We start from the raw sequence: 23,876 nt of genomic DNA, 5'->3' as shown, positions 1-23,876 counted from the left end.
CGGGTCCGGTCCGCCACCCCAGGGTTACCCAGGGCAGTCCCCTACCTTACTAAGGCGGTCCGCTAGCCGAAAAGACTAGGGACTACTTCCGTTGGTCAACCATTTGTGATAACACTGGCCCTCCTAAGGAAAGGAGCCCGAATGCACCTTTAAGATCAACCACCCAGTGGCCCGAGCCGGAAGTAGGACCCCACCTGCCACGTGCAAGTGTCCAGGTCCCTTTAATTTTTGAAGTTGTCGCACTACCAAGTTAGCGCAAACTAACGCGTATGTGCTTGTTATTTGCAATGGTGCTCGTAGTTATAGGATTATGGGTCTATTTAGTTATTACTATTGATGAATCACCTCAGATTCAAATGAAAAATTAAATGTTTTTCATTACTGTGGTGTTTTACTTGTTCAGGTGTATAAAAAGTAACCCGTATCTAGTAATTTCGGCCCAAAATAGGTATACAATGTGTCTATTCTACATCTTAACTATACAGTATTGCAATAACAACCCACTCAATATACACCAACTAGAAAAACATAGAAAATCAAACTAATATAATACCTACAATGAATTTGTTAGTAATAGTATTGATTACAACAAATTGCTGGGTTGTTACACAGATGAAATCCTAGGATGTGTTGATGATACAGATTTTTTTTATACGCGTTGCTTCCTTTGTACCATGCAGCCTTTCAAGATGTCAGTAGGGTTGATTCCCTCCATTCTTGGTTGTAGGAACTTCTAGCAAGGAAAGATAAAGTAAACAGTTTATATGCAATTGCAGAAAAACAATTCTGTGCAAAATCTCTTGCAGAGGTATCTATGGCCTCCTCCCCAGTGATATTAGGGTTGTGTTTTAGTGTGATAAGTGACCAGTGTTTACCTAATTAATTTTCAAACCATTACTCATCTTTTTTTTTTTTTGGGGGGGGGTTCAAAGTAGGTTGTAGTACTCTGTGAGGAAATATGACAAGTACTTTGTATTACCTCCTTTCCATCATCTATTCAGGGTAGGTTTTCGCTTGAATTAAATTTTAAAATCAATCACCACTCTAAAAATGTATTACATTGATTGATGCACCTTTTGAAAGCTTGAAATAGCTTGACATAAAAAGACAACCGAGCCTGTCAATTCAAACAAGACATAAAACTGATTTGACTTCTGTACAAACAAGAGCCACATGACTTCTGCACAATTATTCCAGATCTCAATGGACCGGGTTAAAATTAAAAGTTTGTTTTCTGGGAATTCACCTTTTACTGGAGAGTGAAGCTCTTGTATCAGAGGCTGTTCTTGGACATCTACTTGGTGACGGGTAGTTGCAATGGAGATCCCCAAGCCTGACTGCAACACAAAAATGTTTCACAATTTACAACATTTAGATTTATTACACACATTATCCATCAGTAAAACAGCTAGATACAATTATTTTTTCAATACATTTGTTTTCTATACTTTCGATCACAAATACACGAAGACAAAACATTGAAAACAGTAATGTAATGGTTGGCTAAGCTCATGCACATTAGGAGTATTTTGACTGGTGCAAAATGAAGCAACAGCAACTCAGCTCAGGGGTATGCCAAATGCTGGGAACAGTTCTCTTAAGGGGTGCTGATGATATGAACTTTATTGATCAGTCATGCCAGTTAGCTCTCAGAATAAAATATTTATAGCACATGACATAACCATAGTATAAATTAACAAGACTAAGATTTTGTGTCGTTTAATTGATGAAAATTTGCATCGGGGATGACCACATTTTGATCATTGTAACTCGCATTGCTGTCCTGTCAGTATCTGTGCACACAGCGCAAACATTGTGTATGTCTGGTTAACGGCCAAGCTATGGGCTAGTTTTTCTAACATGCACTTCAATGCACGAACCAACATCTATGTTTTCTGTCAGCGTTACCAATTACACAATTCCATACATTGAATTTGTTTCAAAATGCCTTTATAAAGCATGCGTCGTAAGGAAGTTTTTGGCCTGACGAAAGATGGAGTGGCGGAATTCTTTGGGGACCAAAAAACTGGCAATAGCTGGTAAAACTGGTATCCCTACACTTTGTACTAACCTTTATACAATGATTGCTGGCTGATCACTGCTCCCATGCTGAGTGTTTAGGGTCATTTCTGGCTGCTTTGTCTCCGACATGTCTTGGTTGTAACACAGATTGTGGGACTTCACTATAAACACAAGGAGGAAAAGGGAAGGAAATAATTGCAACACATGACACTTACGGTATAACCTCATTTGATTATGAATCGAAAAACAACACCCCAAAACCATTAAAGGGACATGTTGCCTTGGATCGGGCGAGTTGATGAAAAGCGTTTGCAACTGTTCGTTATAAATTGCAAACGGTTAGAAAATTGTTCTAAAAGTGGAATATGATGATCCACACCAGAAGAGCTCTAAATTGCATGGTTTTCCTAATGTTGTGAATTAACTTGGCATGCTATTTTAGGAATCAAAGTTTTTCTCAAAGCAGCACCTTTAACCAGTGTGTCGTTAACCAAGATGGATTATGATTGGTTGTCTTACCAAGTATTGACTTAAAAATCATACAACTTCATACGACTTCAACTTAAAGGACAACTTCATGCCTAATGTTGTATCTTTGACTAAAATGGAGAAGTATTTCGTCTATTTTGTCTATTTGTGGACTTCTTGGGGGCTAGATTTTTGGGAAAATCAAAACATTGAGGTTTCCCATGAGTATCAATCAATCGTAAATAGTTTGTATAGCGCCTAAATCAAAGGTTTTCACAAAAGCGCTGAGGCACAGAAGAAATAAAGTCAATTTACTACACTGCACAACGCTAGCAACTATCGAATAGTCAGGGGCATGCACCCGTTTAAATCATGTGCAACATTTTTTAGCAGAAAAATTAATGTGAGTACAACTTCCTACCTGGTGTTGCATCTTAAAAATATGGAGAGGCCAGTAGGCAGTTTTGAAAGTAATAAGTAAGGTATTTCTGTTATTTTGGGGCATTTTTTGTGTGACAGCCATAGAAAATGTTGCAGCACCTCAACCTTCCCCAGGCTTGGTCTGGGGCGCTAGAAAATGACCGATAATATCACAATTTTGAAAAAGGAATACAGTGCCCCAGTTATTGGGTCTAGGGATTTTCAGTTTTCAGAAAAAAAAAATCCTTTTGGTATTTTAAATTAAATTGTTCTAAACACAAAGCCTTGGACTACCTCCATGGATTGACTTAGGCCTAACGTGCCCCATTATGATTTATTGGCAATGAAAGGACACAAAGTTTACTAAATTATAGGCCTATCATGTACTTTCTTCCACCATGGTTAAACTGAAAATATATTTTAGTCTTGACTTGTGATGTTGAGGTTGTAAATGATTCCTTTTTTTTTCTCAGTTATCCTGGTGGCATGTGTTTTCAGTAGGATAACAGGCAAATTGTTCACAATCAAAAACTTAATGATTTTTGTTAAAATCATCTTTCCAACTTTTTTACAATGACACTTACACTTCATCGTGTGTTGAAATAAAAGTTTTTTTTGTTGTTGCGAGATTTATTGAATATTCAGAAGCTAGTATGGCGTGCAAAATAGATCAAAATCTCATTCAATGACAAAAATTTAACAAATTTAATAACATGTTTGTCCCAAGACATATAGCTACTTGATTAGAATCCATAGATGTTTTTACAATGCATGACAGTAAAACACCCCAACACCCTTGAAGCACAAACACTTCAAACAATTTGTTTTCCCCCTTTTCAGACCAGCAATGTTTGGTTTCAGGAGTAAGAAACCAATCTGTTATATTTCCTCTCTAATGTAGACATATTTTTTTTGTCACAATTTAAAACAGTCTGCCGTTAATAAAAAATAAATAAAAAAAAAAAAATTTCATTTGAAATATTTTAATGTTTCCCCATATTGGCACACGATAGAATCCCTAACCAACGTGATCGATCTAGTGACTAAAGGAGAATGGAGAACTCAATCTAGCAGATAACAATTTTGTTTTGAAGTTTAGAAGTTGGATTTAGACTCATTTGATTGTTGGCATATTATTATTGCATTTGTGATTTATGCAAAAAAAATTATAAATGTTTGTGCATAAACTACGACAGGAAACTTTGATGTAAGCATGATTAACCCTGACGAAAATACAGACCGTGAATAAACAAGAGAGCTTCTGCCACCGATGGAGCTTGCACAGCCTCACGGTAAACGGGAATCAAAGTTTGGATTCGAAAATATATGAGGGTCGATAACATAATGACCCTTCGATACTAAAAGCTGAATACAGTTTAATCCCCACAACAATGCCCAGTAAAGTGACCCTTTCATTATAGTTGCATTGTCTAGTGCGTCCAAACATGTTCTTTCAAATTTTGCGCCGTCGTGAAAAACACAACGTACAAAACACACTCAAATTCACAAACGCAGGTTTTCAATAGAATTTAAATTTTCCGCACAGATACTACCAACTCACCCCTTTAATTTGTGATGATTCAAGCCATAAAATCGTCCGTTAAAACTGGAAAAAGAAATCGTCAAACAGGAAAAACGAGGTCATCAGTTCACGTGAAAATTGTTCTTGCAATAAATAATGGCGGCGCGGCCACAGCTGGTGCCCCCGTGCTAAAATTGGATTAGCATGCGTTGTATATAGTTTGCACTGGTAGCCTGTTTTCTCCCCGCGGGGAGAGAAAACACAGCTACGGAAGCTTTGAAGGGACATTTAGTAAAGAGAGAACAAAATTAGAGTCTCAATAGGAGACTTTCCAACGCTAGGTGGCAGCAGACATACCGGGTAAATTTCCATTGTTTACGTAGTTCTGAACATGCGCATAATTCTGAGAACAATGGATTTATCCGGTAAGTCTGCTGCCCTCTATCGTCCCAGAAAGTCTCCCATTGATTAGCCTACATCGCGCAGTTTGATATGTTACAAGATCCCACAAGTATAATTAACACATGTCATAGCTGACATGCTAAACCATAAATAATTATGAGACATTATTTTATGCTCACCATCCATACTCATAATTTTATGACTTGTACTTTTAAAGGAACACGTTGCATTGGATCGGTCGAGTTGGTCTTTGAAAATCGTTCTATAACCGTTTGTTGTAAAATGTATATGGTTAGAAAGATATTGTAAAAGTAGAATACAATGATCTACACAAATATGCCTCGAAATTGCGTGGTTTTCTTTTTACCCTGTCGACTAACACGGTCGGCCATTTATGGGAGTCAAAATTTTGACTCCCATAAATGGCCGACCGTGATAGTTCGTGACGTAAAAGGAAAACCGTGCAGTTTCGAGTGATACTTGTGTAGATCATTATATTCTACTTTTAAAACATCTTTCTAACCATATGCATTTCATAACAAACGGTTTCAAACGCTTTTAATAAACCAACTCGTCCGATCCAAGGCAACGTGTTCCTTTAAGTTATTATCTGAGATATAGGCCCAAGTCACACTGTGACTTCGTTTTATTTGTTTTTCCAATTAAACCGATTCTATCATTTATAGTTTCAAAGGGGGCGGGTTAAGCTTCGAAAAACTACGTTGGTTGGTCGAACGGCGGGGAAGAGAATAAGGGATTTTGTAACCTGTGTAAAAAACACCATAGAACGATGCCGAGCATTTTTATCACCACTCACTTTGAAAAGCCGTATGGAGGACAGCTCGAAATGTAAAGAGTTGTGTTTTTCACTCTTTTACATTTGATTTTTGGCGTTGAACAAAGAATTGACTAGAGTGGGATTCGAACCAACGACCTCCGGATTAACGTGCCGGCGCTCTACCAACTGAGCTATCTAGCCCTATATTGGCGGTGTCCCTGTTTTGTCAATATCTTTGTTCGGGGGTGCCAGTCAGAAGCCATACAACCGCCAATATAGGGCTAGATAGCTCAGTTGGTAGAGCGCCGGCACGTTAATCCGGAGGTCGTTGGTTCGAATCCCACTCTAGTCAATTCTTTGTTCAACGCCAAAAATCATTTACAAATTTACCCAGTCAGTTTCCCTTGTGGTTTATATTGATATCTTTTACATTTGGAGAGTATTGATCACTTTGTTCAATTTTTTTGCTTGTTTACTGTTTATGGTTTGTCTAAAATGAAACAAGGCAAAGTTTGTTTATCGCTTAAATTATTAGTATTATTTTATTTATTTTTTTAGGGGGGGGGGATCCTAATGAACATTTCCCCAAGTTTCAAAAATTGAAGATTACCCAACCTAAACAAAACAAAAGTTCTCTGTTAAACCAACAACTACGTTGACTGTTGACTATGACAAATGGTTAGATTTGGTTGGTGCAAGAGAAGGGGTTTAAGGGAAGCAAAGAGTCCAGATGTAAACAACCACAAATCACACACTGACCCCACAACCCTGCCCACCCCCACACAAACACAAAAATAGATTAACATATTGTAATCGAGGACCTCCTGTTTGTTCTGCTTTATTTTTACCTCAACACTTTGACAACATACACCTACTGAAAATGAGCTTCAGGTAGATTGAATGACAACTTTAAGCCAACCCTTTCGAGCAGTCAACTGCTGTACTATTAACTTTTTTGTTTATACTTTCTGGACTCTTATAATTCTTCTAAATTTAATAGAAGTCTATTTATATCTTGATTAAAGGGTGTATGTACTTTTTGTAGGACAAAAAACACAATGTCCACAGATTTACACTAAACTTACACAGAAGATAATTATAGTAGAAAGCTTCCCTGAAAATATTACATGCTGAGGTGCTGTAGTTTTTAGGAAATGGTAAAAACAATGTCATGAAAATAATTTTGGTCTCATGAGACCAAAATTATTTTAAGCATTTACAAACGTATTTTCATGACATTGTTTTACTCATTTCTCAAAAACTACAGCACCTCAGTAAGTGACATTTAAGGGGAAGCTTTCCACTATCATTATCTTCAAACCCTGTAAGTTTAATGTAAATCTATGGACATTTTGAAAAAGTACCCAAATCCTAACCAACCAACCATGAATCAAAACACGTGATAAAGTCTGAAAGCTTCCAGCTTGAATCTCAAATATTTTGATAAAATAAAAAGTATACACAGCAAGTTTCTTAATGTTGGTTTCTAAACAGTGGCGTTGAGTGTTGACTGTGAATCTGTGGCAGTATAAACGCCTCTTGAGTGTAGTTTTTGTTTCACCTATATAATAACACCACAAACTCTGCAAGATAAGATATAGATGATAATAGTGGTAGAGCAGTTGACATGACCCCTTGTCTAATTGGCTGGTAAACGAGTCCGATTCCCTGATGTGCTGTCTACAGACGATGCATTTTGAACTGTCGAGCACCTAAAAGTTTTCTGTGGTATTAAATGGGTACCATTAGCTCCCTGGGGAGTATACAGCCTGTGCAACAAATATGCCCTACTCAGCTATATTAATCACAAGAACCATCGCTGCCCTCACATGTACCCATGTACCCCTGGGTGGAGAGAAGCATGTAGTCATAAGTGTCTTGCTCATCAGGGACACAAGTGTCACAACTTCCGAACAGAATCACATGAGCTTGAGTTTGGTGCTCTTATCCGCTCGAGCACGACACCCTACAATAGTGGTAGACATGTTCTGCTGAGCATACTTTTTCTGTGGTTAGCTAATGTGAAAACAGATATGTGAAAGTGGGCACACAAATGAAAGTTGGCAAATACACATGTCGAATCTGAACAGGCCTCTCAGTGGACTGGTGGTGGGTTCTAGTCCAAACCAACACTGATTCAAATGGAGCATGCTTCCCATTACTTGTGTCAGGCAAAGCGCATAAAAAAGATTAGTCAAAATAATTGTTTAAAAAATTTTATTTTTAGTTGTTCCCCTGTTTTTCAGGAACACAGGGTGTATTTATTTTGATATTGTTTAATTTAGCCATCTTCAACAAGAAAACATATATGTCCAGGTCTATATGTATGCATGTAAAGCAGCTGTGCACTGTATGTTTTGGGGCAAGTCATTGTCTTTCAACTTTGCTAACTACAACTCTCCAGATGTCAGGTGGACTACTATGGTCGACAACCATTGGTTGAATACCGTTGTCGATAACCATTTGTTGACTACTGTGGTCAACCATTTGGAACCATCCTCGAGCCAACTGTTTCTTCACTGGTCCAAAGAGGGGCTTTAATGTAACAAATCCTATAAAGCTTGCTCATTCTAATGACACCAAACACATCAAATAATAAATCAGCTGAAAACAAAGATGCAGCATTCTCCTGTTCACATTCCACAAAACCAATGCAAATAATATGAGTGACTTTCTTGCAACTGCTGTGGTGATTAAGTTTGGTGATAGATTACTAAAACTTCTTTGAAAACAAAACAATTAAAAAGAGCACCCTCATCCCTGATACTCCACAGAGGCATCAAAGGCGATTGCCTCCACGCCCCAAGGTCATTGCCTGGACACCTTTGAAATGCGCCAGTGCAAATTTACATATTCCTTATATTGTGTCCTTTCAAAAACAAAGCATACAGACCATAAGATAGACTTGACCTGATTTTAACCAGTGTGTCTCTTATTGAAGTCACAAGGCATGTGAGTGATTGTCACGTTATTATCCTCATACATTAGGGTTTAATTTGATCTAATGAGCTACACAAACAAAATTGTTTTTATTGGGAGTTGAAATTGCACTGAGCTAGTTTCAGATATTACTTACGGCTTTAAACAAAGTATAATTACTGTATGGTTATAGATATTTTGCTCGTTGCTTACTTTATGATAATATTTGTTTGATAACAAAACAGACTGATAAAAAGCAATATCTGCTGATGGACCGCCTTTCGTGTAGTATGTGTCACTCTTAATTATTACTTAGAGGTAATTAGTGATTGTGTTATTTTCTAGTATTGTGATCCTATATTGGAGTATATTGCGGTGTACTAGCCACACACAGGTCTGCTTTCATTCAGAAACAGCTCTCACTGTTTCACATACAGTGACTTCAATGACTGGGTGAGCAATATGGATGAAGCTATAAACTTGTTTGCAGTTTTACAAGTCCTGATACCAATGGTTGGAAGTGCTGGATTTGTTGGAAATGTTCTTGTATTTTTGACTATAACCTACACAAAGAAACTGCATAATGTGACCAATTTGATGATACTCAACCTTGCTGTTGCAGATGCATTGGTCTCTATATTTTATACTCAATATGCATCTATTGGTTTGCAAAGCTTCTATTATGCAAACAGTTCTTTACACTCTAACAGCAGCCAGTGTACAGCAGATACGATTTTGCAGTTCAGCAGTTTTGAGATTTATTATTTCTTTATCAACTGCTTTAATGCCCACTCTGCTCTCATTCTTTCTTTGGCAAATTATGAACGATTTATTGGAATCACTCGACCTTTGCAATATGCAAGCTACTTCACAAGAAGAAAGATCGCGCTGCTGTTACTTGCTGTTTGGATAATTCCCGTAATAGTGTTCATGCCTGGATCAGTCCTTACAATAGATCAGCACAAAAATGACAATTGTGCAATTAGCAAACTACAAATATCTGCAGCCTCGGGCATTGCAGGAATGCTGTTCTGTCTGTTACCAACTGCAGCTACAATTTGGATGTACATCAGAATACTCATCAACCTGAAACAAGGAGCCAGGAACCTAGAAGAGCAAGGAATCCAGGGCCCAGCTCAAGAACTTCACCAAGCTCACAAGAACGTCACCACTACTCTTGCTATTATCACCACAGCTTTCCTGATTCTTGCCTCGCCTGGAGCCATCTGGTATGTCATATCCGTGTTTCGGCCTGCACAACTTTCCATCATTGAAGAGGCCATATGGGAGATAAGTGCACTTCTGACCATGCTGAATTCGGCCATAAATCCAGTCTTGTATGGATTCAAGTATGAACAGCTCAGGAAAGCATTTATATCCATGGTGTGTAGATGTAACCAACTAAGACAGCCAAACCAAGTCGGTCCACTGTGATTGAGGAAATATCAAGGTTTATTTAGTGTCTTTAACACCTGAACACTTTGAAAAGCACAACTTTACAGCAGTTTCTTACACTAACACTAACAGCCTTGGAAGCAGTGAATCAAACTGCAACAGTTCTCTTGTGAAAACAGTACTCAATCTATCAAACTCCAACACCATTTAATAGTCACCCCTTTTGTGGCTTCAGTGCTCAGTGAATCAAACAGAAACAGTTCTCTTGTAGAAAAAGTACTCAATCCATCAAACTCCAACACAATTATAGCAACCCATTTTTGGGTTCAGCACTCAGTGAATCAAACTGCATCAGTTCTTTTATGGAAACAGTACTCAATCTATCAAAATCCAACACCCGTATAGTAATCAACCCACTATTGGCTTTAGAACTCGGTGATTAAAACTGCAACAGTTCTCTAATGTAAACAGTACTCAATCCATCAAACTCCAACACAACTATAGTAACTCGCTATTGGATTCAGTAACTCGCTATTGGTTTCAGTACGCTTGTGGCTTCAGTACTCAGTGAATCAAACTGCAACAGTTCTCATGTGGAAACAGTACTCAATCCATCAAACTCCAACACCATTAATAGTAACCCACTATTGGCTTCAGTACTCAGTGAATCAAACTGCAACAGTTCTCATGTGGAAACAGTACTCAATCCATCAAACTCCAACACCATTATAGCAACCCACTATTGGCTTCAGTACAGTGAATCAACACTGCAACAGTTCTCTTATGGAAACAGTACTCAATCCATCAAACTCCAACACAACTATAGTAACTCGCTATTGGATTCAGTAACTCGCTATTGGTTTCAGTACGCTTGTGGCTTCAGTACTCAGTGAATCAAACTGCAACAGTTCTCATGTGGAAACAGTACTCAATCCATCAAACTCCAACACCATTAATAGTAACCCACTATTGGCTTCAGTACTCAGTGAATCAAACTGCAACAGTTCTCATGTGGAAACAGTACTCAATCCATCAAACTCCAACACCATTATAGCAACCCACTATTGGCTTCAGTACAGTGAATCAACACTGCAACAGTTCTCTTATGGAAACAGTACTCAATCCATCAAACTCCAACACAACTATAGTAACTCGCTATTGGATTCAGTAACTCGCTATTGGTTTCAGTACGCTTGTGGCTTCAGTACTCAGTGAATCAAACTGCAACAGTTCTCATGTGGAAACAGTACTCAATCCATCAAACTCCAACACCATTAATAGTAACCCACTATTGGCTTCAGTACTCAGTGAATCAAACTGCAACAGTTCTCATGTGGAAACAGTACTCAATCCATCAAACTCCAACACCATTATAGCAACCCACTATTGGCTTCAGTACTCAGTGAATCAACACTGCAACAGTTCTCTTATGGAAACAGTCCTCAATCCATCAAATTCCAACACCATTATAGCAGCCCACTATTGGCTTCAGTACTCAGTGAATCAAACTGCAACAGTTCTCTTGTGGAAACAGTACTCAATCCATCAAACTCCAACACCATTAATAGTAACCCACTATTGGCTTCAGTACTCAGTGAATCAAACTGCAACAGTTCTCATGTGGAAACAGTACTCAATCCATCAAACTCCAACACCATTATAGCAACCCACTATTGGCTTCAGTACAGTGAATCAACACTGCAACAGTTCTCTTATGGAAACAGTACTCAATCCATCAAACTCCAACACAACTATAGTAACTCGCTATTGGATTCAGTAACTCGCTATTGGTTTCAGTACGCTTGTGGCTTCAGTACTCAGTGAATCAAACTGCAACAGTTCTCATGTGGAAACAGTACTCAATCCATCAAACTCCAACACCATTAATAGTAACCCACTATTGGCTTCAGTACTCAGTGAATCAAACTGCAACAGTTCTCATGTGGAAACAGTACTCAATCCATCAAACTCCAACACCATTATAGCAACCCACTATTGGCTTCAGTACAGTGAATCAACACTGCAACAGTTCTCTTATGGAAACAGTACTCAATCCATCAAACTCCAACACAACTATAGTAACTCGCTATTGGATTCAGTAACTCGCTATTGGTTTCAGTACGCTTGTGGCTTCAGTACTCAGTGAATCAAACTGCAACAGTTCTCATGTGGAAACAGTACTCAATCCATCAAACTCCAACACCATTAATAGTAACCCACTATTGGCTTCAGTACTCAGTGAATCAAACTGCAACAGTTCTCATGTGGAAACAGTACTCAATCCATCAAACTCCAACACCATTATAGCAACCCACTATTGGCTTCAGTACTCAGTGAATCAACACTGCAACAGTTCTCTTATAGAAACAGTCCTCAATCCATCAAATTCCAACACCATTATAGCAGCCCACTATTGGCTTCAGTACTCAGTGAATCAAACTGCAACAGTTCTCTTGTGGAAACAGTACTCAATCCATCAAACTCCAACACCATTATAGTAACCCACTATTGGCTTCAGTACTCAGTGAATCAACACTGCAACAGTTCTCTTATGGAAACAGTCCTCAATCCATCAAATTCCAACACCATTATAGCAGCCCACTATTGGCTGCAGTACTCAGTGAATCAAACTGCAACAGTTCTCTTTTGAAAACAGTACTCAATCCATCAAAATCCAACACCATTATAGCAACCCACTATTGACTTCAGTACTCATTGAATACACTACAAAAGTTCTCTTGTAGAAACAGAGCTCAATCCATCAAACTCCAACACCATTAATAGTAACCCGCCATTGGAAAACGTACTCAAAATAATGATTAGCATAAAACCTTGGTAACGAGTAATGGAGAGCTGTTGATAGTATAAAATATTGTGAGAAACAGCTCTCTCCGAAGTAACATAGTTTTTGAGAAAGAATTAATTTCTCACTAAAATAATTATTTGAATTTGATTTTGAGACCTCAGAATTTGATAAGTCTGGAAATCAAGCGTCTGAAAGCACATAATTTTTGCAACAAGGGCATTTTTTTCCCCATTATTCTCTCGCAAATTTGATGACCAATTGAGCTCAAATTTTCACAGGTTTATATTTTATGCATATTTTGAGATACACTAAGTGGAAAGACAGGTCTTTGACAACAACCAATGGTGTCCCGTGTCTTAAATACTCAGTGAATAACACTGAATAACACTTTAGAAACAGTACTCAATCCATCAAACTCCAACACCACTATAGCAGCTAAGAAGAGCAGCATTTATTTAAAATAGACCTGACCTGAAGTTAACCAGTGCGTCTATTATTGAAGTCACAAGGCAGGTGAGTGATTATTACATTATTTTTCTCATACATTAGGGTTAAATTTGATTGATTGATACAACAATGAGCAGCACACATTAAACCTTCTGGTAAGGGAAAGATCCAGTTGAGTTATACAATGTTAACTATACAACCAGGGAAGCAGCAGGATAGGAACCCTTGGATGCAACTTTTTATATCAAATATCAAAGTAAACAACAATTTAAAATAATTTTGGGTTGAACAAAACAATGGGAGTTGAAACCACTTCTCCCACATATAACATCTAAATATTTTTTTCTTTTTCTTGAAGATATGACAGCGAACCAGATTTTGTATTACGGGATGGTTGCACTTTTAAACCCAGAAATTATTCAAGCCAACATTTGAAGGATTATTACAGGGTAGTTTGTTGCAACGAAAACTCATGTTGTTTTTTATGGCATTTTTAGTTAGTCTAGTTTTATCACTACCTTTCTTGTTTTATAAATGTATGTGACAAAGTCAAGTTAATGTTAGTGTTAACTATTTGTACTGCAATTAATCATAGGCAATACCATACAGAGCGTACAGCACAACACTTTAAAGCAAAGTATACGGTTGGTTTTGAACTGCTTGACTGTTTTATTCCATGTCTGCCCAAACGGTGAACTTTTCACATTCTTCTTCTGATAGCGCCCTCTAAATGTATAATATTAATAAATACAATGAAAATTACCTGTTTAAGTTTCATTTAAAAAGTGGTAGCATTTCTTGAAAATTCGCTAAAAATCTTGAGTGATTATGTCCAGGCAGTTGCATGGGTTTTTTTAATCAAAATTACCAAGTAATTCTTTTTGGTCCCTAATTTGTTTAGTATAACCTCCTTTTAAAAAGAAACAGGAATTTCCTCATATAAATAGGGTGTGATATGCCACAGTTACACTACAGAGCCATATTTTGACCTAGTAATATGTAGAAGGAAAACAATTCCTTGTTGTTGTAATATCTACCAGATTATTGCTGTACCATTTCCTTCTTTAGAGAAGATTTGATGCTGTGTTTCCTGCCATCTTAGTCTTGTCAATACGGTAAGTTGTACTCAATGTGATTATTCTAAACACAACCAGGGCTGTTGTCAACATTAAATCATTCTATAAAAATAGTCTAAGAAGGATATTAAACTTTGCATGGTGGAAAAACGATATAGTAGCCTAAGGTTTGCGGTAACACCATTTTATGGGTGGTTCTGAAAAGAACAGTTGGTTTTAACTTGACATTGTGGTAAGTATGCTCTGATCTTCTTCTGGAGAGAATAGTCAAACTCAGTTTCAGCGATGTGCCATGCCTGGGGCCTCTTTAAATTACAAAAAAGGAAATACTAACAAGGACTTGATGCACATTTTATGATTGTACTTTTCCTCTGTCATTTACAGCTCAACATTTCAACTAGCTTCCAATCAGAATGGCATCCAATATAACAGCTCAGTCAATGCTAGAAGAGATAAGTCAGGGTCATCTTGAATGCCCAATCTGCAGTGAACGCTTCAAGCAACCCAAACTACTTGAGTGTTCTCATTCATTCTGTCTTCAATGCCTTCAAAATCTCAAAGAGAAAACTCCAAGTACGGCAATACTTTCTTGTCCAGTCTGTAGACAAGACATCTTGCTAGAAGAAAATGGCATCGAAGGTCTGAAAACTGACTTTAAGACTGTTACTCTGTTAGAAGTTATCATAGCACAGGAGAAACGACTGAAATGCCAGGAAGAGAAGCAAGTACCAAGTGAGGAGCATGTTTCTAAATGTAGCAAGCATACTGACAAGGATCTTATCATGTACTGTGACAGATGCAACATATTAATATGCACAACTTGCATCGCAAAAGATCACAGATTACACCCAGCCCTGGAGCCAACTGAAGCTTTAGACAAAAGCAAACATCATGCTGAAGAACTGCTGTCAAAAGTAAGACAGTGTATTGAAACATTCAATAGTGCTATTCAAGAAATAGACATGTCCCGCAAGACATTGGACTCCATGTTTGCTGCTACTAAAGAGAAAATCTCTAAGAAAGCTGATAAAGAGATTGCCATGGAGGTTGAAAGATTCATTGAGGAGAAGCAGAAATTGATGGATGAGGCAGAACAGATTTATCAAGACAGAGTCAAGACAATGGAAACTGCACGAGCGACAAACTGCAAAGAGATGACCAAAGCAGAACACAAGCAGGATGAGGTTAACCATCTCATGGATCAAGGAAGCTGTAAGATTGTACAGCTCATAGAGAAACTTTTACAAGACCTGGAAGATTACACAATGGTGAAGCCAAGCAAAGTACCTGATGGGTTGACTTATATGAACTTCAAAGAAGATCAGAAATCACTTGGGAGACTGGTGCTGCAAAATAAGTGGACATTGAAAATAGAAATGAAGACATATATGAACAAAGCACAGCAAATAAATAGGATTTTCCCAAAGGATGTTTCTGCAAACTCCAACAGTGATATTTTTGTGTCAAATTTTGACAACGCATGCTGGATTTTAATACCAGCAGGAGTCAAGCCTAAATCTACTGTCATGCCTCAAACCCTATCAGTTGAAGGTCTTATTAAACCAAGAAAGATGACAGTGAACAACAAGGATGAGCTGATTGTTCTAGATAATCAAACAGTCAAGATCTTCAGCGGGAATTATCAGCTCCTCCATCAGTTCACACCAGGGCAGTCAGGCAGCAAACCATCATGTATTGCAGTGGATGATAACAATCTGATTGTAGTGGGTTATAAAAACATGAATGAGATCTCTATTCACAAACCAGATGGATCCCTCACTACCACAATTCCTGCTCCAGGAATAGGTGGATACTTGACAACCTACAAACAACGACTCATCTACACCAACTACAAGGACAAGAAGCTGGTATCAGTGGGCTACAATGGTGACTTTGTATTCTCAGTAGATATCAATCAGTCTGGTAGGCCTTGTGGAGTTTGTTGCGACACGGATGGCTGTGTTTATATTGCTGTATGGAAACGACTAGAATCATCAACAGGCGACATCCATCATTACAGTCCTGATGGCAAGTATATTGGATGTATCATCAAGGAATGTGTCGATCCGTGTGGAATAACATTCACACCAGCAGGTGATCTGGTTGTGGCTGCATACAAATCAGTTCAAATTTATCACAATGAATAAAGACAATGAAACATAGTATAACAAGCCTGTATGCTTCGTTTTTTTGAAAGGGCAAAGACGTGATTTTCTTTACAGTTAAGGGCATCCTATGAGGAAGTTGTAAATTTGCTACTGGAGGCACAGCATGTCAAGGGCACGATGGCATTGACCAGGGGGCATAGAGGCAATTGCCTTTGATGCCTTCGTGAAGTATCAGGCCTGGTATGCTAAGCTCCCAAAACTCCACACTATACTGTAGAGGTTGCATACCCTATGAAATGATAATTACTGCTTGTTTGTTTATGAAAGGTTTTGTATTACGGGATGGTTGCACTTTTAAACCCAGAAGTTATTCAAGCCAACATTTAAAGGACCATTACAGAATTGGTAAGAAAAAAAACTTATTAAGATCACAGATTTACATTATAACTTACACGGTCTAATGATGATAGTAGAAAACATCCCTTGAAATATTTCTGTCTTAAAATTTGATGAGAAGAAGAAAAAAACTAGTTCCTGTTTGTATTGCTCAGTGAGCGATTTATTCAATAAAACAAAAACATTTTGTTTAAATGTGCAATCTTATTTTCACTATTTTCTTGTGGCCCAGGTAGCTGATCCATCTCAAACTTCTACAAGTATGTCAGTTTATCTATATGAACAGCTACTGTTTTGTCATCCAAAACCTATTCTGTAGTGTTCCTTTAAAATAATGAACATTTGCTCCAGTCCAATGCTCAACAATCCTTATCTTGTATGTCACAGTTTCCCGGTTTCATAGATGCATCTAATGGGGTAGTTTGTTGCAACGAAAACTCATGTTGTTTTTTTATGGCATTTTTAATTAGTCTAGTTTTATCACTACCTTTCTTGTTTTTTAAATGTATGTGACAAAGTCAAGTTAACTTTAGTGTTAACTATTTGTACTGCAATATTAGTTTATCTGTACAATAATCATAGGCAATACCATACAGAGCGTACAGCACAACACTTTAAAGCAAAGTATACGGTTGGTTTTGAACTGCTTGACTGTTTTATTCCATGTCTGCCCAAACGGTGAACTTTTCACATTCTTCTTCTGATAGCGCCCTCTAAATGTATAATATTAATAAATACAATGAAAATTACCTGTTTAAGTTTCATTTAAAAAGTGGTAGCATTTCTTTAAATTTCGCAAAAAATCTTGAGTGATTATGTCCAGGCAGTTGCATGGTTTTTTTTAATCAAAATTACCAAGTAATTCTTTTTGGTCCCTAATTTGTTTAGTATAACCTCCCTTTAAAAAGAAACAGGAATTTCCTCATATAAATAGGGTGTGATATGCCACAGTTACACTACAGAGCCATATTATGACCTAGTAATATGTAGAAGGAAAACAATTCCTTGTTGTTGTAATATCTACCAGATTATTGCTGTACCATTTCCTTCTTTAGAGAAGATTTGATGCTGTGTTTCCTGCCATCTTAGTCTTGTCAATACGGTAAGTTGTACTCAATGTGATTATTCTAAACACAACCAGGGCTGTTGTCAACATTAAATCAGTCTATAAAAATAGTCTAAGAAGGATATTAAACTTTGCATGGTGGAAAAACGATATAGTAGCCTAAGGTTTGCGGTAACACCATTTTATGGGTGGTTCTGAAAAGAACAGTTGGTTTTAACTTGACATTGTGGTAAGTATGCTCTGATCTTCTTCTGGAGAGAATAGTCAAACTCAGTTTCAGCGATGTGCCATGCCTGGGGCCTCTTTAAATTACAAAAAAGGAAATACTAACAAGGACTTGATGCACATTTTATGATTGTACTTTTCCTCTGTCATTTACAGCTCAACATTTCAACTAGCTTCCAATCAGAATGGCATCCAATATAACAGCTCAGTCAATGCTAGAAGAGATAAGTCAGGGTCATCTTGAATGCCCAATCTGCAGTGAACGCTTCAAGCAACCCAAACTACTTGAGTGTTCTCATTCATTCTGTCTTCAATGCCTTCAAAATCTCAAAGAGAAAACTCCAAGTACGGCAATACTTTCTTGTCCAGTCTGTAGACAAGACATCTTGCTAGAAGAAAATGGCATCGAAGGTCTGAAAACTGACTTTAAGACTGTTACTCTGTTAGAAGTTATCATAGCACAGGAGAAACGACTGAAATGCCAGGAAGAGAAGCAAGTACCAAGTGAGGAGCATGTTTCTAAATGTAGCAAGCATACTGACAAGGATCTTATCATGTACTGTGACAGATGCAACATATTAATATGCACAACTTGCATCGCAAAAGATCACAGATTACACCCAGCCCTGGAGCCAACTGAAGCTTTAGACAAAAGCAAACATCATGCTGAAGAACTGCTGTCAAAAGTAAGACAGTGTATTGAAACATTCAATAGTGCTATTCAAGAAATAGACATGTCCCGCAAGACATTGGACTCCATGTTTGCTGCTACTAAAGAGAAAATCTCTAAGAAAGCTGATAAAGAGATTGCCATGGAGGTTGAAAGATTCATTGAGGAGAAGCAGAAATTGATGGATGAGGCAGAACAGATTTATCAAGACAGAGTCAAGACAATGGAAACTGCACGAGCGACAAACTGCAAAGAGATGACCAAAGCAGAACACAAGCAGGATGAGGTTAACCATCTCATGGATCAAGGAAGCTGTGAGATTGTACAGCTCATAGAGAAACTTTTACAAGACCTGGAAGATTACACAAAGATGAAGCCAAGCAAAGTACCTGATGGGTTGACTTATATGAACTTCAAAGAAGATCAGAAATCACTTGGGAGACTGGTGCTGCAAAATAAGTGGACATTGAAAATAGAAATGAAGACATATATGAACAAAGCACAGCAAATAAATAGGATTTTCCCAAAGGATGTTTCTGCAAACTCCAACAGTGATATTTTTGTGTCAAATTTTGACAACGCATGCTGGATTTTAATACCAGCAGGGAGCAAGCCTAAATCTACTGTCATGCCTCAAACCCTATCAGTTGAAGGTCTTATTAAACCAAGAAAGATGACAGTGAACAACAAGGATGAGCTGATTGTTCTAGATAATCAAACAGTCAAGATCTTCAGCGGGAAATATCAGCTCCTACATCAGTTCACACCAGGGCAGTCAGGCAGCAAACCATCATGTATTGCAGTGGATGATAACAATCTGATTGTAGTGGGTTATAAAAACATGAATGAGATCTCTATTCACAAACCAGATGGATCCCTCACTACCACAATTCCTGCTCCAGGAATAGGTGGATACTTGACAACCTACAAACAACGACTCATCTACACCAACTACAAGGACAAGAAGCTGGTATCAGTGGGCTACAATGGTGACTTTGTATTCTCAGTAGATATCAATCAGTCTGGTAGGCCTTGTGGAGTCTGTTGCGACACGGATGGCTGTGTTTATATTGCTGTATGGAAAGGACTAGAATCATCGACAGACAACATCCATCATTACAGTCCTGATGGCAAGTATATTGGATGTATCATCAAGGAATGTGTCGATCCGTGTGGAATAACATTCACACCAGCAGGTGATCTGGTTGTGGCTGCATACAAAACAGTTCAAATTTATCACCATGAATAAAGACAATGAAACATAAAAAAATATAACAAGCCTGTATGCTTCGTTTTTGAAAGGGCAAAGACGTGATTTTCTTTACAGTTAAGGGCACCCTATGAGGAAGTTGTAAATTTGCTACTGGAGGCACAGCATGTCAAGGGCACGATGGCATTGACCAGGGGGCATAGAGGCAATTGCCTTTGATGCCTTCGTGAAGTATCAGGCCTGGTATGCTAAGCCCCCAAAACTCCACACTATACTGTAGAGGTTGCATACCCTATGAAATGATAATTACTGCTTGTTGGTTTATGAAAGGTTCTCAAGCAGGGCCCAACTTCATAAAGCTGTTTTAAAGGATTTGGGTACTTTTTCAAATTGTCCATAGATTTACATTAAACTTACAGGGTTTGAAGATAATGATAGTGGAAAGCTTCCCTTCAAATATTACTTACTGAGGTGCTGTAGTTTTTGAGAAATGAGTAACAAAAAATGTAATGAAAATAAGTTTGTAAATGCTTAAAATAATTTTGGTCTCATGAGACCAAAATTATTTTCATGACATTGTTTTACTCATTACCCAAAAACTACAGCACCTCAGCACATAATATTTTCAGGGAAGCTTTCTACTATAATTATCTTCAAACTGTGTAATTTTAGTGTAAATCTGTTGACATTGTAAAATACACCCTTTAAAAGCAGAAAAATATGCTTAAAGCAAATTTGTTTGCTAAGCAAGAATTGACCAGGGTATCAGTCATAGTAATGGTTCATTCTGGTTGGTAACTTATTTTACTATAGAAGCAATCATTATTGGTACTAAGCAACTTTTTGCAAAAACTGTGTAAACAAATTGTCATAGTATTCAGGAGATTTTATGAGATTTCATTTGTAAGTACATTATGTTACTATTTATTACTATAAACAGAAACAGTCAAGTTTTGTTTGATTTTCATAGGAGGAAGTTTAAAGTTATAGCTTTCAATTATGCATATATCACTATATTCAGGTTTTTTAAATGGGATTTCTAAAGGAGGTTATACCTTTGGTAGTTACTCCAAAAATTAATGGACTTTAAAATATGACTCGGTAAAGAGAACTGAAGAGCTGTTGATATTATAAAATACCCTAAGTTGAAATTATGTTTTTGAAACAGAGGTTATTTATCACACACAAAATCAAATTTACAAAGGCTTCAGGCATAGTGCATCTGAAAACACAATTTTATGCAACACAAGGGTGTTATTTTTTTCATTTTTCTTGCTACTTCTATGAACAATTGAGCCAAATTTTCCACATTAATTTTTTTATTTTACACTATGTTGGGATACACAAAGGATTTACTGGTCTTTGACAACTACCAAAAGTATGTTGTGTTTTTTTCAAATTCAATTTGTGATTAAAAAGGGATTGTTCTATGGTGTTGCAATCAAATGAAACTCAAATGTTCTTTGACTTGTATGAAACTTTGTAAAGCAGGAAACAAAACTAACAAAAGAAGGAGTGTTTGAACAAATGGCTGACAAAGTACACTCTCCACTGAGTTTGTTTTTCATTAATCCAAAACAACATATCAGCAAACATATATTCATTTGAAAGATGTTACGCAAGCTTTAAACAAGAATTACTAGGAAATGTTTTAATTATGTGAATAAATTTACAAAGATTCACGTAAAATGTATACTTGGCATCATGGGCCTAAAAAAGGGTTTGTGGGTCCTAATTCTTATAAAGAAATTATTTTTGGTTGTCACAATGGGGGAGGTTGTGGTCGAGCGGATGAGAGCACCGAACTCAAGCTCTGCTGTTTCTGTTTGGCAGAGTGTGGGTTCGAACTCAAGTTGTGTCCTTGAGCAAGACACTTAACCAAAGCTTCTCTCCACCCAGGGGTAAATGGGTACCAGCGAGAGCAGGGATGGTTCATGTGATAGTGCACTTGATATTTGGCAGCACAGGATGTACATACTCCCCAGAGAGCGGAGATGGTTTAAGGAATGATTTAAGGCTAAGTGACCAGGGGTAACAATATTGAAGCGCCATGAGCGTCACTGCATGACAGATATATAAGAAGCCACTATTATTTTATTGTTTACAATATAATCAAAAGCAGTGCCTCTACTTTAATAACTCAGTTTATAAGACAATAAATTGTTGCTTAAAAGATAAACTATATTCAGAGAACACCCTTACCAAACCTTTGTGAATTTTATGATTTTTGAATGTTCTCAAAATGAAACTAATAGTTCATCAATAGTTTAAATTGACACAATCCAGGAAGTTTGATTATAAAAGGGATTCGTTATAAAAAGGTCCCTTCCTGTGTGTGGGTTTGATCAAGGGTTTTTCTTCCTTTAAAACTGAACAATTTTTTCTGGTTTCCTATCCTGTTATTGGCATTGTTGGATGTTGTTATAAAAATAAAACAAGTACAAATAAATCCTGAACTGATAGGCCTACTTGTTGGGAAGTTAAATACGTTTGGTACTCACTCTTAAAAAAAAATTAATGGCAACAAAAACCTCATGGTATAAAGAAGCCTACAGCAGCCTAGCAGGGTTTGACAGTATAAACATATTGTGAAACATTACACTTTGAAACACGTCTGGCGCATTGGTAATACATTACAATATGTTGGGTTGCTCCTCATGTGTCATGTGAAGCCCAATAAAAAAGTGGACTTGCCATCCTATGAGTGGGGTATACTGTTAGTGTAGTCTGCTTGTAGTTGGTTCGATCCTCCTTTTGTCCGTCAAAAGGATGGATGGAGGGTTACAAATATTGCAACTAAATCAAGTGAGAATAGCCTACTTTCCTTAACACAATTTATGTTTAAAAAATATGTGTCAAAGAAAAGTTTGAAAAGAATATGGAATCCAGAACAAGGGGTCACAAGCTTAAAATTAAGAAGCCTCACTGCAAGACTAGGATGAGGCGTAGACAAAGGACTTTTGCAGTCCGGAGTATAAATGACTTCCTGAATCTTCATCAGAGAAAATTCAATGACAATCTGACAATAGAAACACCTCGACTCCATCAACCACCATGTCAACCTGCTAGACCCAGCAACTGGGGCACTGTACTTTTTTTTATCAAAATTTTGTTATTGTCGATCGGTCATACTATAGCTATGACCGATGTTGACAAAATTTCGGGGGAAAAAGGAGTACAGCGCCTTTGCCCTGGTAGGACGTCAGTCAGTGCCACTGAGGAGTCCAACCTGGGCTTTATCTATTCAGCGCCCCAGTTACTCATGGGTGCTGGGTCTAACTCTACTCTTAGAACTATGAGGTTTCGTCCGGCTGCCCTATCATCTCCTGTAACGGGAGACGATAGCCAAACGAAACCTCATTATAGTTTTAGGAGTAGGTCTAACTAAGTCCTAGTCTAGTCTTAAAGACTAACACTAACACTACAGTAACTCCATGATCAACCTGCCAATTTTTAGGGGGAGCTGGACATGCTGGGAAAACACTGGAGTTCCCAGCCTCTGAAGTACAGCCCTTACCAACGCCAAACTAGGCAAGTCAAGAGGGGCACATAAAAGAAGCTTAACTTATAAATCCTCAACACCAAAGTCAACAAAATTAAGTAAAAGTTTAAAATTTATCACGAAACTAATGCAATCGACAATTCAGACATATTTAAACAAAAGTGAGTAAAAATAAACTTAAATTCTACGCTATTTCTCCAACTACATATCAACCAATTGCAATAGAAACGACAACAAGAAAAACTTCTTTCAACACTTTGCAAGCAGTACTTACGACTTGTATTCAAGTTGCATCCAGTTATTTAGAGAAATTCCTGAGAAGTATTCTTCTGTTTTTGTGACATCTGTCACTGTCACTTTCCTCCTCAGCTTTAGCTTTAATGTATGGTCTTAATTCAATGCTTGTTTTGTCTTTGCACGTGGGTGTTACGTAAGGACTCGCTA

The 23,876-nt window shown here is 37.6% G+C and overlaps 2 protein-coding genes and 1 long non-coding RNA gene across 6 annotated transcripts; 2 read left to right on the top strand and 1 right to left on the bottom strand.

The window, feature by feature from the left end:
- Positions 1-603: 603 nt before the first annotated feature.
- LOC117292263 lies at positions 604-23,783 on the bottom strand. 2 transcript variants are annotated; one of them, XR_004519281.1, is made up of 4 exons: positions 23,707-23,783; positions 2,072-2,183; positions 1,247-1,337; positions 604-733 (listed from the first exon to the last, which is right to left on the bottom strand). It is a non-coding gene; the product is annotated as an uncharacterized LOC117292263 (long non-coding RNA). The 2 variants fall into 2 exon arrangements; XR_004519282.1 differs by lacking the exon at positions 23,707-23,783 and adding an exon at positions 4,472-4,555.
- Positions 14,199-16,746, top strand: LOC117292261 (tripartite motif-containing protein 2-like). 2 transcript variants are annotated; one of them, XM_033774253.1, is made up of 2 exons: positions 14,199-14,294; positions 14,640-16,746. In XM_033774253.1, the coding sequence occupies exon 2, from the start codon at positions 14,669-14,671 to the stop codon at positions 16,400-16,402; it is 1,734 nt and encodes a 577-aa protein (XP_033630144.1). In that variant the 5' UTR covers positions 14,199-14,294; positions 14,640-14,668; the 3' UTR covers positions 16,403-16,746. The 2 variants fall into 2 exon arrangements, with proteins under 2 accessions (XP_033630144.1, XP_033630145.1); XM_033774254.1 differs by lacking the exon at positions 14,199-14,294 and adding an exon at positions 14,409-14,487.
- LOC117292260 (E3 ubiquitin-protein ligase TRIM31-like) lies at positions 17,766-20,339 on the top strand. Of its 2 annotated transcripts, none has more exons than XM_033774251.1 (2): positions 17,766-17,861; positions 18,207-20,339. In XM_033774251.1, the coding sequence occupies exon 2, from the start codon at positions 18,236-18,238 to the stop codon at positions 19,967-19,969; it is 1,734 nt and encodes a 577-aa protein (XP_033630142.1). In that variant the 5' UTR covers positions 17,766-17,861; positions 18,207-18,235; the 3' UTR covers positions 19,970-20,339. The 2 variants fall into 2 exon arrangements, with proteins under 2 accessions (XP_033630142.1, XP_033630143.1); XM_033774252.1 differs by lacking the exon at positions 17,766-17,861 and adding an exon at positions 17,886-18,054.
- Positions 23,784-23,876: the final 93 nt, after the last annotated feature.

Source organism: Asterias rubens, chromosome 7 (assembly GCF_902459465.1).
Source record: "Asterias rubens chromosome 7, eAstRub1.3, whole genome shotgun sequence".
Taxonomy (NCBI): Eukaryota; Metazoa; Echinodermata; class Asteroidea; order Forcipulatida; family Asteriidae; genus Asterias; species Asterias rubens.
This window is presented reverse-complemented; position numbering and strand designations above follow the sequence as displayed.

Bases quoted from the DNA above. Each gene is read 5' to 3' on its own strand.
- LOC117292260 (XM_033774251.1), top strand. From the start codon at position 18,236: ATGGCATCCAATATAACAGCTCAGTCAATGCTAGAAGAGATAAGTCAG.
- LOC117292261 (XM_033774253.1), top strand. From the start codon at position 14,669: ATGGCATCCAATATAACAGCTCAGTCAATGCTAGAAGAGATAAGTCAG.